The sequence below is a fragment of the Fistularia commersonii genome, chromosome 16 (assembly GCF_037954325.1).
Source record: "Fistularia commersonii isolate RoL2024-O1a breed Wild chromosome 16, RoL_Fcom_v1.0, whole genome shotgun sequence".
Taxonomy (NCBI): Eukaryota; Metazoa; Chordata; class Actinopteri; order Syngnathiformes; family Fistulariidae; genus Fistularia; species Fistularia commersonii.
The window spans coordinates 16,618,441-16,640,000 of NC_141299.1; the positions used below are offsets into that span (position 1 = coordinate 16,618,441).

At 46.3% G+C, this 21,560-nt stretch overlaps 1 protein-coding gene across 3 annotated transcripts in view; it reads right to left on the reverse strand.

The window, feature by feature from the left end:
• Positions 1 to 611: 611 nt before the first annotated feature.
• Positions 612 to 21,560, reverse strand: part of mast3b (microtubule associated serine/threonine kinase 3b) — a 33,333-nt gene continuing 12,384 nt past the window's right edge. For 2 of the 3 annotated variants that reach the window (XM_086161298.1, XM_086161300.1), the window contains 25 exons: positions 20,873 to 20,945; positions 19,125 to 19,145; positions 18,741 to 18,819; positions 17,851 to 18,008; positions 16,990 to 17,065; positions 16,224 to 16,433; positions 14,935 to 15,036; positions 12,436 to 12,568; positions 11,866 to 11,927; positions 10,705 to 10,796; positions 9,500 to 9,708; positions 9,146 to 9,284; positions 8,573 to 8,705; positions 8,297 to 8,462; positions 7,700 to 7,801; positions 7,195 to 7,317; positions 6,850 to 6,962; positions 6,594 to 6,760; positions 6,356 to 6,477; positions 5,530 to 5,730; positions 5,187 to 5,410; positions 4,982 to 5,104; positions 4,751 to 4,887; positions 3,962 to 4,146; positions 612 to 3,867 (listed from right to left, as the gene is read on the reverse strand). In XM_086161298.1, coding sequence (XP_086017424.1) covers positions 2,846 to 3,867; positions 3,962 to 4,146; positions 4,751 to 4,887; positions 4,982 to 5,104; positions 5,187 to 5,410; positions 5,530 to 5,730; positions 6,356 to 6,477; positions 6,594 to 6,760; positions 6,850 to 6,962; positions 7,195 to 7,317; positions 7,700 to 7,801; positions 8,297 to 8,462; positions 8,573 to 8,705; positions 9,146 to 9,284; positions 9,500 to 9,708; positions 10,705 to 10,796; positions 11,866 to 11,927; positions 12,436 to 12,568; positions 14,935 to 15,036; positions 16,224 to 16,433; positions 16,990 to 17,065; positions 17,851 to 18,008; positions 18,741 to 18,819; positions 19,125 to 19,145; positions 20,873 to 20,945 — 4,172 coding nt within the window. In that variant the 3' untranslated portion in view covers positions 612 to 2,845. The remainder of the gene's footprint in view (positions 3,868 to 3,961; positions 4,147 to 4,750; positions 4,888 to 4,981; positions 5,105 to 5,186; positions 5,411 to 5,529; positions 5,731 to 6,355; positions 6,478 to 6,593; positions 6,761 to 6,849; positions 6,963 to 7,194; positions 7,318 to 7,699; positions 7,802 to 8,296; positions 8,463 to 8,572; positions 8,706 to 9,145; positions 9,285 to 9,499; positions 9,709 to 10,704; positions 10,797 to 11,865; positions 11,928 to 12,435; positions 12,569 to 14,934; positions 15,037 to 16,223; positions 16,434 to 16,989; positions 17,066 to 17,850; positions 18,009 to 18,740; positions 18,820 to 19,124; positions 19,146 to 20,872; positions 20,946 to 21,560) is intronic. The other variant, XM_086161299.1, reaches the window with a different exon arrangement.

Below are 21,560 nucleotides of genomic sequence, written 5' to 3' on the forward strand. Positions count from 1 at the left end.
CAGCGACACCTAGCGGTCAGGAGGGAAACTGCGCCTCCTGGAAAATCTCTAGTTCTACATGAACTGAAGCCACTTTGGAAACAATCTGGATCATTTTACTTTCTAGGACTCTGACAGAAAGTACTGCACATTTTAGGTTGCTGAAATTCCTCCTGTTTTTTAAGTTGCAACTTTCTGGTCGGAAAATGAGTTCAACATTATGCTTACTGCATTTGGCTGTACACTACCCGTATGCTTTACGAAAGCACTTGTCCATATTTCACAACTTTAGTTCTTACAAAGCCGTTTGTTCATTACTGAGCAGATCATGACAACACTTTTTTTTTAAATCCCTTGACACCTATTAGATATCGATGCCAGTGATTCATCCCCATAGCTCCCTCTAAAATGAATGGCTAACGGGGGGGGGGGGGGGGGGGAATCCATATTAGAATTGATATAATATGGTTGTGACCAAATGTTTCTCTAAAGATGACATATAAATACATTACAGGATGGTAAAAGCCTCTTGATAAGTGATATATTTGATCAGTGGTGTCTAATCCAAACTGCTACACTTGAAATCTAGAACCCACAGGAATGTGATGAGTGGTAAAGCTAATAGAAATTAGTCAAAGAGCGATACAAAGTTTATTTTATGCAAGAAAACACAGTACAGGGCAACAATGCCAATATACCATGCAATCAAGTATTACAGAAGTGTGCTTGTCTCATGCAGCATGCACCATAGAGTCCACAGGAGAACACGTGCACATGTACGACATTTCCTCATTGCCTCGTCGCCCGCAGAGAATCTCAAGCTCGCTGTGTTTATGGGATGGGAGCAACATGACCGCTCAACAGGATGAGATCGATAAGAAAACCCTCGCACTAATAGCAAGTTTTCAAAACCGATCTCTATTTGTGGAGATTCAAGAGATTTGGGGGGGGGATATCTTTCAATAGAAGTGTTTTTGTTTCCAGTAGCTGTTTTAGCATTTTCTTGGCTGTGTTGGTAGACTATTTTTTTGTGTATGAAGAAAAAGGTCAAATTAATTCAAATACTATAGTTTGCCTCATTTATCTGTATGCAGCAACATATAGATATACATTTTTTTCATTCCCAGAGGTGCTTTATTTGTTGTGCAGATGTTGAACCCTGTTTTAAACCAGTTTCACCATAAGAATAGTATAAAAACCTGAAGATAAGCTAAATACACAATGTTAATCCAGAGAGGGTATTTTCACTTTCAGTTTAAATCTGTAGTCTAGCAGTAGAGAAATAATTCTGGATAAACTAAGATGGTTGGGAGGTGGGATTGAAGAATTTGGTTGAAACCCTTTAAAATGAGAAGACGCGGCGCATTTCTGTTCACACAAATTGTCAATGTCCTTCAGAGGATTCGCGATTTCTTTACAAACTTATCAAAATATACATCCATGTTTGTACAATAAAAAGGACCGAAAACATTTCTCGCCCGCCCCTGGGTTTGTTTCCGCTGCAGCGGGGGGGGGGGGTGTCCCTCCAACATTTTCACTTTATCTTACACCATTCGCGTATGCGTACAAAACCAAAACATTAGTGCACTTTTCCCAACAATGTAAACATCACTACACAGTTAAGTAGGGAGCAGTCATTTTAAGAGTCTCTCACACACTCATGTGAGGAAACGAATACAAAAGCGACACTTTCAGGAAAAAAAAAACAAAAACTGTACAAATACGCTGAGGCTCAAACACCGAGTGTCCAAAGGAAACATCGAAAAAGAATCTTGTTACCCGGTCGGATGAGCCCTCCTCGCTCCGAGGGAGAGCTTTGTTTTGCTTTCTGTGAGATGCACGCTACGCGCCAAACGCAGCAAGACGCTCGGCCGCCCTGAATCACTGTGTTGAGTAGGATGAAGCAAAACTCGACACCTCCGCTCCCGTTACGCCGAGCTGAGTTTTCCGTCGAGTCTCACGATCCGTGATGTCCGCGTCCTTTTCAGAAAGCGTCATTTTCAGACTGTCGGTGCGGATGCAGCGCACGAGACACGTCGCTGTTGTCGTGGAACATGAACACAGTTGCGTCTTCATGGCGGCGCGCTACTACTGCCCTGCACGCACGGTATAAAAACAAAACCTTATAACATGGAGTTCTCATAGCAAAGAGCGTGTTTTAACAGTTCAATAAAGATAAATACGGACGTCCGGCAGGCCAATTGAATCAACAACAGACCATTCGCGTGTTGACAAGTGCAGGTTTGTGCGCAAACTTTTCCATTTTGTATCACATTAAGTCTCTTTTCCTTGCGGCCTTGTTGGGCCCTCGGTAGGATTTTTTTCATTTTTGGATGTAGTGCTATTCAAAGTGACAGGTTTGTTCCGGCCTGCTCATGCAGGGGAGTGTGAAAATGGCACGACCACGGGGGTTTTTTCGGCCACACCGATGGAAGCTGCGCTAGTCGGGTCAAAACGAAATAAGACAAAAAGAATGACCACAATTTAGCCTAATAAAACGATTTCTTTTCCCCTTTTGGTTTTCCAACAATATTCCCCTCGTTATAAAACTACGGAGTACCGCAACGATTCATTTTAAAAAATAGACATTTATAAAAAAAAAAAAAATCCACTCGAAACACGCTGAACCACGTTCTATGGATTAAAAATGTTCAGTCTTGGCTTTTTTAGCCGATGAGAACTTTCCCTCTCTTCCTGTAACCTCCCTCAGCGAAGCTTACAAATGTAACAAACAGGACCGCGAGGTCCAAAAGTTGTGAAAGAAAATACGAACACTAAAAAAAAAAAAAAAATTCAAGTAAAAAGGTCCCTGCGTGCTCGTGAGTTTATCCTCGGCGCTGATTCAGGACGCGGGGCTGAGCGAGTGTCACTGTATCAAATGCCCAGTTTGCTGTGACGCCTGGATGCAGGTGGTCTTCTCGGCTGCGACGGAGGAGGTTTCTTCTGCGCGACCGTGCCGCCCTTTGGCCTGCGGCTGTTGACGCGAAGCGTCGACCGCCTCCGGCTGCTCGCTGAGCTCCTCGCCGTCTGAGCACGGCTCCCACTCGTCTTGCTCCTCGCTCTCCGTCGAGCCCTGCACGGCGATCTGGGGCACCAGGGTGAACCTCCTCACGGTCGGCACTTGCAGCTCCGACCCTTCGCCGCTTTGATTCGTCCACGCCGTCTTGTGCTGCCCCGGCTGCGGGGACCCCGGCGCGGCGGCGGCGCCCCCCGCCGCCGCTTTCTCCTCCGGCTCGTCGAAGCTCACCTCCTGCACCGCCTCCTGCTTTTTGAAGGAGTCTCGGCGCTCCGACAGGTTGAGCTTACGCATCACCACGAGTTGCTCCGAGCGTTCCATCCCCGAGTCCCAGATCCTCTGGCCGCCGATGTAGCCGCCGAGCCGGCCGTGATCCACCCCGAGGTGGGAGCCCCCGAAGCCTCCCTCCGCTTCGCCGTCGCCTAGCGGCTCCCCCTCGCCGTAAAACGGCACTTCCAGCGTGTGGCGGCGGGGCGCGTACGACTTCTTCTCGGTGTGGTACACTCCCGACAGCTTCTCGGCCGACTGCACCCGCTTTAGCAGCGGGGATCGCGGTGGCTCCGCGCTCCGGGGGCGCACGTGTCTTACGATGGTGGGCGGGGACAGGGTTTTGCCGTGGTAGGAGTGGAGGGTTTTGGTGAAGCCGGGGAGCGGAGAGGGCGACCGCTGTGGAGAAAGAGGCTGGGTGGAGGACGAGTTACAGGCGAGGGGCGACGGGGGGATGTTGCTGGTGGACTTCCGGCGGCCCACCTTGGTGTAGCGCTGCGTGCTGAGCTTGGAGCCGAGGCCGTGGAGGGAGCTGGGCCGGATGTGGGCGGCGGGTGAGCTGGGAGAGCTGGAGCATGGGGATGTGCTCTGAGGAGAGTTAGTGTCTGGGGGGAAAAAAAAAAAAAAAAAAGCGTCACGTGATGAAAAGGGGAAAAAAAAAAATAGGCGGAATTTCACAATCTTTTGAGATGGGCTCACCCAAGACCTGGTGGTCAGGCGCGGGGCTTCGGCAGGGCGTGGAAGGGCCCGGGGAGATGCTGTGTGTCGGGGAGCCCGGAAGACTCTCGCTGGAGGAAACGGAGTGGTGGAGGCCCGAGGAGAAGCTGCGGCTGCTGTGCATCACCGTGCCCTGCTTGGACAGCTTCTTCAAGACGCTGCGTCGCCTGAAGAGAGAAGGGATTCTGTCAGAATCTCATGTCGGTCTGGTGATTTCGGCGTCATAGTGGGAAAAAAAAAAAAAACAGATAAACAGATGGGATTTTTTTTTTTTTCCACAAGTAGTCATGGTTCATTAACAAGCCGCTGCATGGAAATGACTCAAAATATATACTGCTCAAAAAAATAAAGGGAACACTTGAACAACACAATGTAACTCCGAGTCCATCACACTTGTGTGAAATCATAGTGTCCACTCAGGAAGCAACACAGATTCATTTTGACTTGTTTCAAGGACATTACATCAAAGTTGGATCAGCCTGGAGTTTGTTTTTACACTTTAATTTTGAGTGTGATTCCTAATCCAGACCTCCATGGGTTGATACAATTGATTTCCATGGATCATTTTTGTGTGATTTTGTTGTCAGCACATTCAACTGTGTAAAGAGCAAAGTATTTCATAAGAATATGTCATTCATTTAGATCTAGGATGTGTTTTTTAAGTGTTCCCTTTATTTTTTTGAGCAGTGTACAAAAAGAAAACACAAACAGGAGAAGGCGGCTCTCCGGTTCGGATCAGTCTGGACCCCCGGGACCCCTGAACATCCTCACCGGTCATAGTTATCTCTTTTCTTGCTCCTCTTGCTCCGGCGGGCCATTTTGCCTCTGTGCTTGGTCTTCCGAGCCGGACCCACTTTGATGGACGTGTTCTCCAGCGCTATGGTCTGCAGCACCACCTTGCGGCCGCTCTGCACGTTTCGCCGTGTCAATGACAAAGAGGGGAAACTCGACGCGGCATATAGAAAACTGAGAAAACTCGGAAAAATCGAAGAGACCCCGTACCTTCAGCAGCAGCTCTATCATCTCGGGGTGAACCAGCCCCTGGACGGAGTCTCCATTCACGTGGGTGATCAGGTCTCCTGTGCGAAGTCCCGCCTGATGAGCGGGGCTGCCCTCCTCCACGCTCTGCTCCGACAGGGACACATTTAGGGTCGATTACACAACCGCTTATTTCCGGCGCCCGCGGCGGAGCACGCCGAACACCCACCGACACCATGTGATGCACGGTGTAGAAGTCGCTGTCCCCCATGTAGACCCGGATGGCCTGCAGGGTGAAGCCGTACTTCTTCCCCGAGGTGTGGATGATGATGGGCGGCCTGATGGTGCCCGGGCTGAGGGACAGATCTCGATTGGGAGACGACTCGCGGGACGAGGGGTTGGAGGAGAGCGATCTCGGGGAAATGGGACTGGGCTGCAGGCCCGGCGTGTCGTCTGGAAAATAATCGATGACGTGACGGTCACGCTTTAAAGTGCGCTTTTGAAAACGCCAGACTGATAAACTCCATTCATTCTGTTGGAATTGAGATGTCGGCATGGTAACCCCCTTGCACCTGACGTGATGATGAGAGAGAGGGCTGAGACGGAGGCCGACTTCGGGACTTTGCCTCCACAGGGGAGCCTCTGCCGGTCCGGCGTCTCCAGCTGGTTCCCGAAGCGTCGAGGGCCGGCGGGTTCTTTGGGGGACGAGTGTTTGCCCCCGGTGCTATTGCTGCGTATCCTTATTCTTCTGAGGTTGGACACGACCACCTCGGCTGCGGGTGACGAATCGAAAAAAAAAAAAAAAAAATACATTTAAAATTTTTTTTTTTTCAAATTTGATTAAAAAAATTAAATAAAATCTTTCCTACACGGCTTACGTTAGCAAACCGATGAAAAATTGCACTCATCCTTGTAACTGCACTTTGTGAGTTGCACACCAAGCTGCACTCAAACGTCTTATTGCACTGTTCATATTCATATCTTTAATCATATTTATAATAATAATTTCATGTATTAATAATAATTCAAAACGAATTAACAGCATATAACATTATTTCATATTTTTTTGCCTTTATGCTGTGTATCCAAATACACTGCGGACCGCAAAGATAAGATAAGAATAACTTTATTTATCCCGAAGGAAATTGTTGTGCCAGAGTTTCAAGCAAAAACATAACAATAATAGATAATAGTAGGAAGGAGGGAGAATAAGAAATACAATAAAATATAAATGGTCAAGGTTGAGGCTATCAAGTGTTTTAAGGTCTTAAGTACAAGGAAGAGGAATTAAAAAGTCCGATAGCCAAAGTAGGAATTTTGAAAACACGTTTCTTGACTGTACATGCGACAATAAACGTTTTGAATCTTGAAAAAAAAACAAAACGTGTGCACGTTTACCCTCGTCGTCCGTGGAAACGGCAAGACGAGGCATCATCTCCAGGCTCTGGGTGCTGCTCATCACCAGAGGGCTGCTGCTCCTCTCGGGCTGGGAGGAGCAGGAGGAGGCCCGAGGACACAGGCTAGAAGTCGCAGAAGATCAGAACATTGAACCGCAGAACTCAACCCACCGCGCAATTCTGACTTTTTCTCCTTTTTCACCCCGTTGGTATGAAACGAGAGTATCTAAAAGAAATACCTGCTCATGCGTCCGGGACGTTTGGGCTCCACGACGCCCTCCGCCGGGCTCGGAGAGAGGCCGTGAACCCCGAGCTCTGAGCGCTCCTCTTTGTCCTCGCTGTGGCTCCGGTCAGAGGAAAAGCTCAAGTTGGACGGCGTGGCCAAGTGCTCCGTGCTGCTGTAAACCTGGTTTACCGGATGAGGGAAAGGCGATTACATGCATGGTCGCGCATCCGAGTCGTGAAACGAACGTTACCCGAGCCCTGCGTTCTCACCTTGCTGAAACGGTTGGACCAGGAGGCGAACTGTCTAATTTCTAGCGAGGACTCGTCGTCGTTGGTTTCCTCGTCCTCATCAGACGCCAAATGGTGGTAGCGCTCGGAGCGAGCTGAAAAATCGGACAAACACGCGAGCAAACTTAGCATTTTAGCGGGAAGACGCCGCGAAGACGTGGTAATGACAAAGAGGAGGTACTTTCTACTATCATTTAACTGGCGGCAGCTTCCATTCGTTTCCATTACTTGACAAGCTGTACATTTCCCACAATTCAAATAATAGTGATTCTATGTATCATAAAAATGAGGAGCATACAATAATAATAATCATGCCGACTAACTCACTGTCGAAGTAGCTGGTGTCGTCCTCTGCGTCCAGCTGGGGGATGAATTCAGCCTTCTGCCGCAGGAGTCCGTTCCAGTCCAGGCCGTCGAAGAACGGGTGCTGTTTGACCTCCGACGCGCCGCCTACGGACAAAACATTTTCACCGCCGGTCACGGCAAAGGGGTAAAAAAAAAAAAAAAAAAAAAAATGAAAAGATTTGACCTCATAAAGGTGAGGCCGATATGTACATTTTTACAGATAATATTGGCAAGTATGTGTTAGTATTCCTACAATGTTACCATGTAATTGATATTACTGGCTACACTTGCTAAAAAAACAGAAGAATATGCTTTTATATGGTGGGGTATTTTATTAGCATATGTCATAAAAGTAGCAAATAAAGTCTTGTCTAATAATATATCAATCACTACATACATCTCTGAATTGGAAGAAAAGTACTACAGTAAGAAAAAAAAACCCAAAACTACAAATTATTTCTTTTTTCTATGTGATGGCCTGCAGTACCAGTTCCCAGTCGGTCCAGAGGGCTGTGCCTCAGCAGGCGAGTGATGACATCCTGGGCATCGGCCGGTAAAGCGTCGTCTCCTTCAGGCCATATTATTTCATCTGGACAGAAGGACAAAGCAGTAAATAAAGTTAATATTTCTGATAGAAATATAATATTTAAAGATATAGAAATAATAAAGATATATATATATAAAGATAAAGATATACATATATATATATATATATAAAGAAATAAAGATATAGAAATAAAATATGATATTTCTTCTTTTTAATCATACTATTGTGCACTCCTTACCTCACCTGTTACTAAGACACTTATAGTTTTATCACTTGTTTACTAAGACACTTTATAGTTCCACTGTGACACTTTATAGTTTATAGTTTATTTTTATTTCTAATTCTGCCTTTTTCTTTTTATTATTTATTACTGTTATATTTTCTGTAACTCTGGCACAACAATTTCCTTCGGAATTAATAAAGTTGTTCTTATCTTATCTTATCTTGAGTGGTGAACCTGTGACTGTCCATTAGCTTACGTTCGACATATCCAACTGCAGATGTTGAAATGAACGTTGTTAAAAGCGATTCGCTCACCGCTGACAACTTGTCCAAAAAGCTCCTCCGGCGTGTCTCCAAAGAACGGCACGCAACCGACCAGGAACTCATACAGGATGATGCCCATCGCCCACCAGTCCACTGGCTTCCCGTATCCCTGTCTGAGGATGACCTCCGGGGCGATATACTCGGGCGTACCGCACACCTTCGCCGGCAAACCAACACACAACGGTCACGACGGCGGCGACGTTTGGCTTTTTATTTTAATTCATTCTCAATTTCACTCTTGTTTTTCATTCCTGAGGTCCAAATCACCTGTTTGTCCACAAACTCCCTTGTGTCTTTCTCCATGTGACCCTCGTACAGGTTGGTGGTCATGTTCATCAGGCCGATTTTGGACAAGCCGAAGTCCGTTAGCTTGATGTGGCCCATCGACGTTATCAATAAACTGTCGGGCAGAAGAGGACACCGTCAGCCGCGTGAACGGGTTACGTAAGGGACGGGACAATCGATTTCCGTGCGGTCGGTTCGTGTCAAACAAAGGCTCGTGCGTGGTTCAGTTTTTAAGCATTTATTTCCCCGCGGCTCTGCTGGTCGTTTCTTTTGGGCTGCGATCGAGCGGGATGTTAAGAAATATTATTGCAATTCGGTATCCATGACAGGGTTCTTACGATATCAGTGCACTCGGCCAGACCGGCCTTAACCGAATTATAAAAAACTAAAGCAAGCTAAAACTCAGCTCATCTCAAAATAGCCAAGACCAGACATCTGCTCTTAAAGGGACTGATAACTGATTAAATAAAACTCAAAAAACAAGCGAAAAAGAAAACAAAACAAAAACCAGAGCACCAAACAGAGAAAGCTACCGGGTGGTGGATTTGTTCTCACTTGTCAGGTTTGAGATCCCGATGCACGATGCCGTAATTATGAAGGTACTCCAGCGCCAGGACGGTTTCGGCGAAGTACATTCGCGTCATCTCCACTGGCAGCGGCCCCATGTTCTTCAGCAGGTTGGCGCAATCCCCGCCTTCAAAACACAAAAGATGACGCAAACCCCAACGAACGCCATCGGCATTAAACCTGAGCTTACGGTTACAAACGACTGTCTTGTCATTCTTGTGTATCGGCTGCTTTTTGAAGCAAATATCCATTTATGATATATCTCGCCGTCACACGCAGTAAATAAGACGGATTAGATGAACGTACACCCTGGAAACCCGCATCATGCGCCGGTGTGTTTACCTTCCACGTACTCCATAACCATGCAGAGGTGGCGACGCGTTTCAAAGGAGCAGAACATGGAGACGACGAAGGGGTTCTCGGCGAAAGTCAAGATGTCTCTCTCCACGAACACCTGCTGGATCTGGTTCCTCAGGACCAGGTTCTGACGATTGATCTTCTTCATGGCGAAGCGCTGGCGGGTTTCCTTGTGGCGGACAAGATGCACCGCCCTGCCGACAATCACGGGATCCGTATTAGTCTTGACGTTGCATAGAAAAACAGGCTATTTGAAATAAATCTAAAAAAAAAAAAAAAAAAAAACAGGATACAAATGGGAAAAGGCACAGCTGAATCTTTCACCCTGAGCCTGTGGATTTTGTTCCGCATCGTCACTAAGTTCCTTTTCACAGCCGCCCTGAGATACTTCCAGAAACATCGTTTTCCAATTCACAGTCATAATGGATTCATATAATACGTGCCTGTCTCATTCTATACGAAGGGACGTCTGCATAATGAATGAATACACTCGATGGAACCGTGAAGGAATGGCGATTCGACCTCGGACGGTTGCAGATATTTTCGAAAAGGACTCTATAATGCACTCCATTTTGAAAGATTAACAGCGAGGAAAACGCTTTTTTTTCCGGTTGTCCGAGTGTGTTAAGCCACATTGACCAGATTCTTGCTCATGTTTTATTGATGTTTAGATGTTTACGTTTTTTTTTGGAGAGTGTTGTTCCAGGGATATCTCCCAAACGAAGCCTGCCACTATAATTCCATCGCACCTTTTCTACCTGATCAGATTAATTATAAAAAAAAGGGTGAATGGATTCTTCAGGGTTTAATTGAATATTATGTTATGGGTAAATTTGACCCATTTCACCCATTGACCCAATAGGTCAAATTGACCCTTAACATAATATGAGGGTTAATTGAATATTCCAGTATGACCGAATATGACAAATCCAGATGGTAGCTTCTTGATCAAGCTATTGTTGAAATAAAGCACAGAAAAACAGACAAAATCTGTGCAATAAATCCATCCATAAATCCGATCAGAGCTATTGATCGAGATAACCGAATAAGACGAGGCAAACTGGAGGAAAACCCAGGCGCACGGAAATATCTGCCAGAATCAAACCTTCTTGCCATGAGGCGGATGTGCGAACCGCTGCGCCACCGGCATGTAAAACCAATATATATCCTCAATACTCCCCTCTTCTTACCCATAAGCTCCATTGCTGATGAGTTTGATGGTCTCAAAATCACTCTCCAGGGGCTTCCTTCGCGTCGGCGTTAGCGTCTGCGGCGCTTTGCTCTGTGTGCGGAAAGCAGACGCACGTTTTTTTTCTGACTGACAAGATGGAAAGGGAACTCAGCAAGAGCCAACTTCGGATTGACAAAAAAAAAAAAAAAAAAAAAAAAAAAAAAATCGTCTTCTGAGTCGTCTGGGTCGAGGTGAATTCTTGTCAATATCTTCTTGTCGTGGCAACCGGACTTGAATTTCTTCACTTGAAGACGTTTCACCCCACGTCCGAGAGGCTTCTTCAGTTCTAACGGCCTGCGGGGAGTTTACGAATATAACCCCAAGGACAAAACGCGGGCATAAGATCGAAAATGCCGATTGCGATGACGTCTACATCGGGGAGACCAAACAAGCTCTGCACAAACGGGCGGCGCAACACAGGACAGGACCACGCGGTCCACCTACACCTCAAGGATGAGGGCCAAAATGACAGATGGTTTGAGAGATGAGTCAAAGAAGACGTTTTTGTCAGAGAGGAACAACAGGAGGAGGCCTCAGACTCGTACTGGGATCAACACCAAGATGGATAAGCACACACGGACCAGGCAACCAGACAATGTGGAAAAAGCCACCACCAGAACCAGCCCCGTCCACTTGAGCCTCAGGTCATGTGATCCAACAGGTTTCACATTCTGAGATGTTTGGCTTCACCTGTTCAGTCTAATCCAGGTAAATCCCCAAAAGTTGAACCTTTGACCCCACCTAACAACACCCCCATTAGCCCAAATATCCCCTTCGACCTAGTTTCTGCAGATCAACTCTCAATTGCATAATAATCCATCGTAACCTGGACCCGCCAACAACCAGGCCATCAGAATTGAAGAAACCTCTCGGGTGAAACGTCCAGTTGCCACGTTCATAATTTGCCAAAATGTGTTGATTTCATATTAGAAAAAAACACAAAAAAAAAAAACACTAAAGATTTTTCTTAAAAAATACTTTCTCACACGTCTAACCGCTAGCATCGTCCGTCTGACTGAATTGCAGATTAATTGTGTTATCACGCCCAAAATAATAATGAACTGACGTCCTGGAGACAGTGTGTATCATGCGGTCAAGAAGAAAAGCGACGCTACGTCACCTCCACATCGGCTTCCACGGACACGGAGGGACCGCAGTCGTACTGTTCCAGCTGCACCATGTCTGCGGGGAGCAGAGGGGGAAAGCGCACGATTATTCGCACGTAACCATCTCTTCTTCCGTCCTCCGTACACCTTTATGTTGACTAAAGGCCGAGTCGAAACCGGTTTAAATGACTGAGTCAGATGAAGGGATGAAAAAAGTTTCCCAAATAACTAGAATCTGATAAAAGCGGCATGTTAAATGAAAACGAAACAATGAGACGCATTCAACTGGTTTCCAACACATCCCTGCGACAGTGTTTGCTCCTGGTTTCGGTGTGAATGGAGGCATTGGGTGAAAGTTAGTTCTGGTTCCACGGTTGTATCACGCAGTCCTCGTTGCACGTGGTCTGACGTTTGTCTAAAGCGAATGACCCACATAGAAGTTCTCACCACGAGCCCGCTCTTCTTTTTGGAAAGGTCAGAATGAGACAGCGGGTCTGCGGGAGGTCGGCAACATTTTCATTTTTCTTTTTTTTTGTTTTTAAATGAGAATTCCAATGTTGTGTCACGGCATTGAATTCCTTTACCTTCCAACGGATTCCTGGTCAGGCCCAGCTGGCTGATGATGTATCGCGGGATGTCGGTCTTGACGCCTTGGCCGACTTTTGCGTGGCCCTCTGCTGCCTCCAGTAGGTGGTAGAACTCCTCTGGATCAAACTCCTGCAGACAAAAGCCCCTTCGGTGAGGTCTGGACATCCCATCTCCGGTTAAATTAAAGATTTAAAGCAGGTAAATTATGGGAAAAACTATTTCCCCGTTGGAAAATAGTCCAAGATGATGATTTTTTTTTTTCCCCGACTGCAACCCTTGACTACAAACAATGGGATAAGTGTGTATTCAGTCAAAAGGGAAGTTCCAGTCTTGATGTTTTCGAACTTTCAAGAAGAGGTTTTTCAGCCGAGTGTGTGTGTGTGTGTGTGTGTGTGTGTGAAATCCGAGCTCGACGATCCGAGCTGGAACCTGCTCGGGCCTGGCGTTAACACGTTCAGTGACCGCGCGTTTCGATGTGCGAGTCCCGGCTATAAAAGCGCTCGGTTCCAGGATTTACATGTCGAGGCGTATCGATAGCTCAAAGACACAATTACTGAAAAGTTTCGGGTTTCCCATGGGACAGAGTGAATAAGAAAAAAGAAAGCGAGTCACCTTGTAGTATCTACTCAGATATATCCGTGGCTGGAGTGCAAAAAAACACTTTTTTCAGGAAATGAAAAAAACGTTTCATTGGATTGTAGTATGGTCTTTGTTAAAGATATTCAAGAATAATCTATTGTTCACAGACAATATTTCTGTCATAATCTAAAAATACATAGCATGTATTTTTCCAACTGACAATGCAGATAAGTGTTTTTTTCCTATTTTTTCATGGTGCACATAGGAGTTTTGTAATGTGACATTTATGTCAAAAGGTGGGATCATCTTGCAGATAGACTGGAAATATGGAGCCGTACAATTTCTTACCATTCAATGCAAAAACCAAAAATCAAAAAAATTTGCAGATAGGAGGTTTTGCATTCCAGCCATCAATAGGTGAATTCACCATTGAGGGCTTGCTATATTTCCATATTGCTTTAAGATGATGCAGCAGCGACCCGGTGACACCAAAAAGGAACCAAGGCACCTCAACCAAGGCGGGGCGAGTCGGTCTGCAAGGGCTTAGGATCCAGACGGCTTAGGATGCGAAGGTTTGCCATTTGCCACTCGTCCAATTATTATTATTATTATTAAATTATTATTTTTGGGAAAGGCTGTGTGCCAAGTTCACAGAAACCGGATGATTTCGAGCCTTTGGTCGCATCCAGGTCATGGAACAGTTGACCAACTCATCACTTTAATGGGGTTCCTGGGTGGTGGGGGGAGTTACTTTAATCTGGTCCATGTGTGCTTTGAGGACCAGGGAGCCCCCAGGGGATGCACTGTGGGATTTACCGCAGGATTATGGGGTACCGGCGTCGTCCTTATGAGCCAGGCTGTCTCTCTACAATCGGCATCAAGTCAGGGAAGCTTCCAGCAGGTGTCGGGCTCCATCGCCGGCATCCCTTCGTCTCTAAGATTGTGTCTTTGCTTTTCCGTACAATAAGGCCCTTTTGGCTTCCTCACCAAATGACCTCCGGCAGGCCCTGGGGGGGCCGGTCTGCAGCTGTGCGTGAAGCAGTCAGGATTAGTCAGCACCTCTAGGTGTTAATTGGGGTATTGTTCAGAAGTGAGGATAGGCTGGATTGCAAACCGGGTAGGTGGAGCGGCGTGGGCGCCGGGGCTCCATCGGTCTGCGGTGAAGGAGCAGCTGAGCCGGCGAGCACAACGCTGAAATCGCTCGGCTGCGGTCGCGAACAAAAGAGCGCGATGGCGGGTACGAGCCGCTGAAATGGGCGGCCGGGCTTAACTTTAGCGATGGGGGTCAGGAGCACGGACTTTTGAGGGGAGCTCAGAGTAGAACTGGTGCTTCTTCCTTTGTCGGAGGGATTAGTCGGAGCCGGCGCAAGACTTGGACGAGGTGCTTCCTGGATCCTGAGCCAGTAGGAGGCCTTTTCTGAGTTGGCCCACAACATGCTGGAGGGATTAAATATGCAACCTGGCCCGGGGACTGAAACCGACTCGGCCTGCTGCCACCGGGCCCCGTCCCCTGGGTAGGCAGCGGGGCGACGACTTAATTTACCAGGATTACAATGGAAATGGATGGGATTCAGCTGACAGTATTAACAGAAAAAGATTCTGTAAAGTCAGTTCTGTGGTTTCACAGCTGACATGTTGATGTTGATAAGAACTGCACTCAAAAATGTGGATTGCATATAAAAAATAAAAATTAAAAAATAAATACATTTAAAAAAAAAAAACACACAAACCCTGCAAACATCCTCCTTTAAAAAAAAAAAAAAAAAAAAAAATCGCTAAATCAGCTTTGTATTCTCTAGCAGAGATCCAATTTCTCCCAGGGAACAGAGGTCAGAATCTCATTTGTGTCGCTCATATCGGTTTTAAAAAATAAAAATCAGCTATTAGATGAGGAGGAGATATTCTCCTTGGCTTACCAGGCACTCGAGCAGGCGAGCCGGTCGAGAGATTATTATGAGGATCTTCCTTATAAGCTGGGTGATGACGGTGACCTCCTCGCTTTCTGAGCGCTCGTAGGCCTGGGGGAAACAAACAAAAAAAGGAACAACAAAGAAGGTTGGTGCCAAAGCGAAACTGAAAATAGAAAAAATATCAAATGTAGTGATGCTGTGCCCTTTTTACACCTGGGTTCTCATAAAACATAAAAGAGAAATATTAAATATTAAGAATATCTGAAAATCTGAAATCCCCCTTTTAGGATCCAGAGAGGTTGGGACATTGTTTACGTCGAAAAGTGATATTTCTAAAAAATATGAAGATGGTGTTCCCTGACAGACTTGCATCAGACATAACATCACCGTAGACTAAGAGCAATTATTAGAATAATGACTGTGTGGCGTCCTAATGAGTCATCCGTGGTCTCGGAGACGGAGACAGCTAAACTGACAGCTCATAGAGGCTGCTTAAGACTCAGATAAAAATAAACTGCATGGGAGGAAAAGGTTGTTTTTTTTTTTTTTTAACACTATATGGTTCATATAACATCACGCGGTTTGAACCACAAATTGAGAAGTCTAATGCAATCTGAGTTGATCTAATTGCCTTTTCAATTAAGGAAAAAAAAATAAAATTAAAATAATTAACTTGAAACTTTTACAAACATTCCAAAAGGTGAATTACATGTTTACAACACTGTTTGTTGACGGATTTAATCTTCAAAACCAGTCTGAAGAAGACAGAGACGCACATACGCAGTTATTAAGACACCTTCGTTTGTTTTTTTTCTTTCTTTTTAACGTCGGGTCTACACAAGGTCAGGCTTTGTGTGTGTGTGTGTGTGTGTGTGTGTGTGTGTCAACACTAGTTCCATAGAATGGGAACAGAATTATTAGTTCAGCTGGAGGTACAGCAGGTCCACCATGCCTCCCGTCTGGCAGCATGCGAAGCAGCAGGAAGAGAGGTTGCTATAGAAACTAGTATTTTATCACAATAGAGACAAAAATCCTGTGACAAAAGTATCTCTCGATGTTGCTGACACTCCTCACGATACAACTCTGCGTTCCTTTGGCTATCGAGCTGTTGTTGATAGATAGACGGATGCCGTTGATTATGTTTTGATCAACTGGTAGCAAAATGCCACCTTGACTAGTTCTGACGCACAAGATATTCTTAAAATATGACTAAAAAAAAAGGTTAAACTTGTTTTTTTCTGTCTTGCATGTTACTCTATCAACCCCTTGGCGTCCAAAATTGAACTCGGGCTAACCTCGTGAAGGAGCTTCTCCAGCTTTTCCTGCAATTCGGCAAAGTACCGTGATGTAACCAGGCCTTTCTGGGACTTTTCCAGACAGTCCCTGACCAGCTCGACCAACTGGTGCTGGATGAAGCCCAGCACCCCGTCAGCCAACGGGAGGGAGCTGTCTGGAGAGTAGTGGGTGACGATTTCCAACAAGCGCTCCTCCATCTGGGCTGTAGCCTGCGGGGAAACATGGGGAGGCAAATGCACGCGCAAACACAGACAGGAGAAACACGGTAAAAATCAATTAAAATGCAACTAGCGTGGATTACTTTTTTCATTTCGTAACATGTCTCTAAGAAGGACTTATGTGGGTGTTTGTTTATCTATTCCTTTGCCATCTGCTTGGAACTGTGGCTTTAAAAATTAAGTTTGGGCTCCATTCCACGCTAAGAAGTCCTCAAATCTCCCGTAAAAGTCTCTGAACTTTCACCAAAATGTGACGGGATTGAGATGTTGACATAGAATCCAAGAAAAATAGCAAGGAAACAGGGTCAACGTGAAGACAAAATATGCCAATGCTGCGTGGTGTTTTGGTGGATCGGCCACCGGGATGACCGAGAACCCTTAAAGCCCGAGTCGATGTAACGACCGGAGGCCCTGATCAGGATTTCACCTGTCAGACGATTCGGCTTCGGTTCCTCTCACGAATCGAGGAACTTGTCGATACTGACTCGACGGAACGTCGCACGCATGTCATAGTGGATGTCGCGAACGTGCGTTCCCTGCGGCTTACCTTGGGAAATCGCTCTCTGTAAACATGGTTCATCATGACTATCTCATTATCAACGGAGACGTTCGATCTTCCGGGGCTGCAACGCAAAGACAAAATGCAATTAACTTATTGTTAAAGGCCACGATTTATCTGTCAACAGGTCTGGAGTCGATTCTAATCAACTCCGAGCTCTACTATCTGGCCCTGACCTACTGGAAAGCTTTCTTCCGGGCAAACGGGGTCAGTCGCCAACATGGTCCGGTTACTCATCCGCCGCAGCCTCGACAAATTAGACACAAACGAGACTTCTGTGTTCTGACAGAAAATTCTCGTTCGACGGGCAGAACGTATCGAGGGGAAACCGATCACATGCACGAATCCCCCCCCCTCCCGTCGTGAAAGCTGCCTCTGTTAAGACTGGATGGCAGCTGCCCAACACACACCGCCGCTGCTCACCGTGGCTCTCTGCATCACACACACACTCCCGCCCCCACCGCCGCCGCCTCTCCCCGCCCTCTGGCGCCCGTCCACCCACCCTCTAAACCACCCCCACCCTTGACTACAGTTCATCAGCTAGATCCCCGAGGCTCTCTGGGAGCTAGCACGCCCACGCCCTGCACACCGGGGTGTCAGAACACAGAGCGCTCAGCCATCTCGCCAGCAGCGAGGAGCTGAGCCAACAGACAAAAGTTGTCAAATATCACAGAGCTACGCGGCGAGACCTCCACCTGCCCGCCAGCCAGACTGCATGCGGAATCGATATGAGCCGCAAAACGCTTTATCGGCTCTCGAAGCCTGGGTCGTATCAGGGACGGATATCTTGACGCGGCCGAGATATGGAAGGATAGGTGTACTGAGAGAAGTCCCTTCGACGTCGGCTACCTGAGACTCCGTGACCGGGGTCGTATGACCGTCGAGGGCCGCCCATCTTCGTCGGTTATGCTGTCGGTGCTGCGAAAGTGTTTGAAAAGGAAGTGCAGCTCGTCTTGCGTCGGCTGGTAGGGGAGTTGGTGAAGGCGCTCCTGGGAGGAGGAGGAAGACTGCAGACAAATGAGGGATGAAACCCCATCGCTCATTAGACACTTCAGTCGGCTCTAAGGCCGACCGTAAAGGATGTTCCCGCTGTTAGTATCTGGCCTCTTGCTGAGAAATAGGAAAACTGTAATTTTGTTTAAATGTGTTAAAAAAAAAAAATTGTATTTTGAGTTTCTGGAAGCGCAAAACCGGTAGCTCAACGGAAAATGAAGAGTTGTGCGGTTTGTATCAACAATTTGGACGAGTATCAGCAGACACAAAAAATGCTCTCTGAAAGAAAACAATGACGTTTTGATTTTTGAATAAGATTTTAAAAGTGCTAAAAGAAGAATTGAGTGTATTTTCCCACGATCTGACAGCAAATAGCCTCAATCAAAATGTCTTATTTCTAATTTCAAGTTAAAATTGATCTGATTTGCCCCCCGCCGTGTTATTCCGTTATCGGTCCAGGTGGTGCAAGAGGCTGCTTTGTCGTCTGTTAGCCTTTTTAATGCAGCTGATTCATGAGTGAAAACGCGGACTTTTGCCCTCCGCCCGTCATCGGGTTCGACTTGGACTTTTATTTCTATCGCCGACTCGCACGGAACGGGACGCCGACTTCTGAAAACCGATCGCCAGCTTGTGATGTCAGACCTGACTGATTACATAATAACATCGTGCAGTTTGGGTTAACTGAGGTTTCCGAGACAGGGTTGAGGGTGGGTGTAGTATCTTTTTTTTTTTAGGGGGTAACGTACTGAGACAGTCGAGCTGGGTGGATTGGTTCCATAGCCGGAGGACGGAAGGGATGCGAGGGACCATCTTCGCCCCTCGGCTCTGGGAGGAAACAAGACACGGTGTTATTTTAACCAACACAAATTGGCTGGCATTTCATGTACGGGGAAACGGTTACATAACAAAGGGTACTATTCTGCGACGACAAGAGCGCGTAATTAGTTCTTTCCACCGAACACGAGTGGTTTGTTTGTCTCGTTTCATTCATGCGATTTCCTTTTATCATGGAAATGTTGCAGTAAAGTCAAAACCCCACATAAGAACATTTTGTAAGGAGGGGAACAAACACGAGCTCCGTGAGCTGAGACACACGACGACGACGACGACGGAAGACAAACATAGGCTACCTGTCAGCGCGGGCCAAGTGACTGAGATCGGGGCGGCAAAGAGGAAAAAAGAAGAGCAAAAAAAGAGTTTTAGTCGCTTTGGAGCATCTTGCCGAAACGCTCCTGTGACCTCTGGCATTCAGCTGAGTGATTTGTACTGACAATGTTGCCTGCCTTGCCACTTTGCATTTGTCCTGACACGATGAGTCCAGCAAACCAAATTAATACAGTTATATATTTTATGTAACAGCAACGAGCCCGGTGGTGACCTCGTGCCGTCCGCTCCTGGATTCAGGAACGGCGCGGGTAGGAATATCAAAAAAACGTTGTTGTCGTGTTTTGCATTTCGTGGGAATGGGTACAAACAACCAAGTGACGACACAAAGGATCCCCGCTGGGAGCTCGGCGGGTTGAGCGGAAAACCCCCGCGGGGCTTTGTATCCGGAGCTAAATGCATGTTATGAGACGGACTGCGGCGGCAGGCTTCAAGAGCGCCATTACGCAGACTTAAACATTTTCACATTTTCTGTGCGGGGGGGGCTGTGTGCTGAAGTGAGGAAAAAAATAAACAAACCCTATCTCACAAAACCAAATTGTTCAGAGGAGCAGATTTTTCTGTTGATCATCGGGCGGCACGACGTGACACTTTGGGAGGTGTGTGAGGCAGGAAGAAAGATGATGCGAATGCACGCCATCAAACTCCAAAGGTGACAGACGCTTGGGTTTGTTAGAAGCCTCGTCGTGCAAAATTATGCGGGGCTTTCCAACGTCTTCTCATCCATAACGACGCTACAATTGTTGCCTTCGAGGTGCCATCTCACTTCTGCGCCACGTCGGCCTGAGGCAGCCGAAGCCCATCGCCATGACAACCGCGTCGAACGGTCGGGCTTCAGGATACCCTCTAGGTTAACTGCGGCTCAGTCATCCTCCCCCGGAGTGAATCAGCTGCAAAAAGCCCCGGCGAAGCAAACCTAACGGGGGTAATCCTCAGAGCTTGACGGCACACGTTTTTATTTAATCCCCTATATTTTTTTTTTTTTACGGAAATTCGGCTCACCTGTGACTAATGTGGAAATGCCGGTGTCTTCATTTTAAGTGGGCAACGGACCAGAAGTTCAAATTCAACTTACCTGCCTTTTCTCTGTCAAGAAAGCGTTGAAGAATTTTGCTCCCGAAACATTTATTTTTCACTCTTATACGACTTTTATGGTGCCGTGTTTTCCTTTCCTCGTTTGAAATTAGTTCCGACAAATGTATTCAATTAGTAGGTAAAAACCATAAAAATAATATTGTGATTTATGCACTAATCTTCTCAATCTACTGTGGTGAAAAAAAAAAATGATAGAAGTCGCCCTGATCTACGAACCACACAGTGTGAGAAAAAAGCAAATCTACAGATACGGATTCCCTTCTCATTTTCTGCTGTTAATGCTGGTCAAAGGTGCCAAACACTGTCATATTTTAGTTATTTTCTTTTAAAACTTGTAACATTATAAGCAGCTGCTCCTTCACCAAAATGAAAAAGCAGTTTGTGTGTGTTCTGTGTATGTGTGTGTTTGCATGCGCTCGTCAATATACAACAAAACCCCAGTTTGTTACACTGTCAAACTTTGAGACTGCCAACAATGCAGTAGATAAAAAATAATTTGAAGTATTTAATTCATCATTAAAAAGGAAGCATGGGTAAATGGTATAATATGAATATATGTACAAAGCAAGACAGAATGACAGATTAAATACATTATTTCAATCTGAGAAAGCAGCCGTACCTCCGGGCAAATGGAAAGTTGAGGCACGCACTGGTTGACACATTACGGGGACTATCGAGGGGGCTGCTCGCAGCTGAAACGGAAAAGGTTAAGTCAGGATAAGAGATAATAAACTGGCACATTGAATTCCAACAGTGTTGCATTTAAATCTCAAGATGTTACCAAAAAAATATATATTCACATGTTTATGTAGAGGTCTGCGATCACAGAGAAGCGATCTAACAGATATTCCTGCTATGTTTGCAAACACTCTCTATGAATAGTCCTGATGTGGGCTGGGGTTCGAGGGCCAGACTGTTGAGGTTTGGTTGCAATCGAGATTTATTCGTTTGGTTTTTTTTTTCAAGCAAATGGTAGAGCGTCACATCGGACAAAAGGCCGTGACCCGATTAAAACCCAATTGTATTCGGGGGGTTAGATAATCCCGGGGAAAGGGATTTCAAAAAGGAAGACGGCGCCATACCGCTGGCATGATGCTGCCTCGCAAAGCACCGCCGCAGAAGGAGAAGCGCGCCGGGAATTCGACGAGGCAAGTTAGTTGTTGTGATCGTGTTGACCGGTGTTAATCATTACCGTTTAACCGCTCGCATCCGATCTCACCGATGTTATACCAACATTCCCACTGGAATTATCACGTGCATTGGGTTCGGACGTCGTATTTTAGCTATCTTATTTTAGCGAGGGAAAT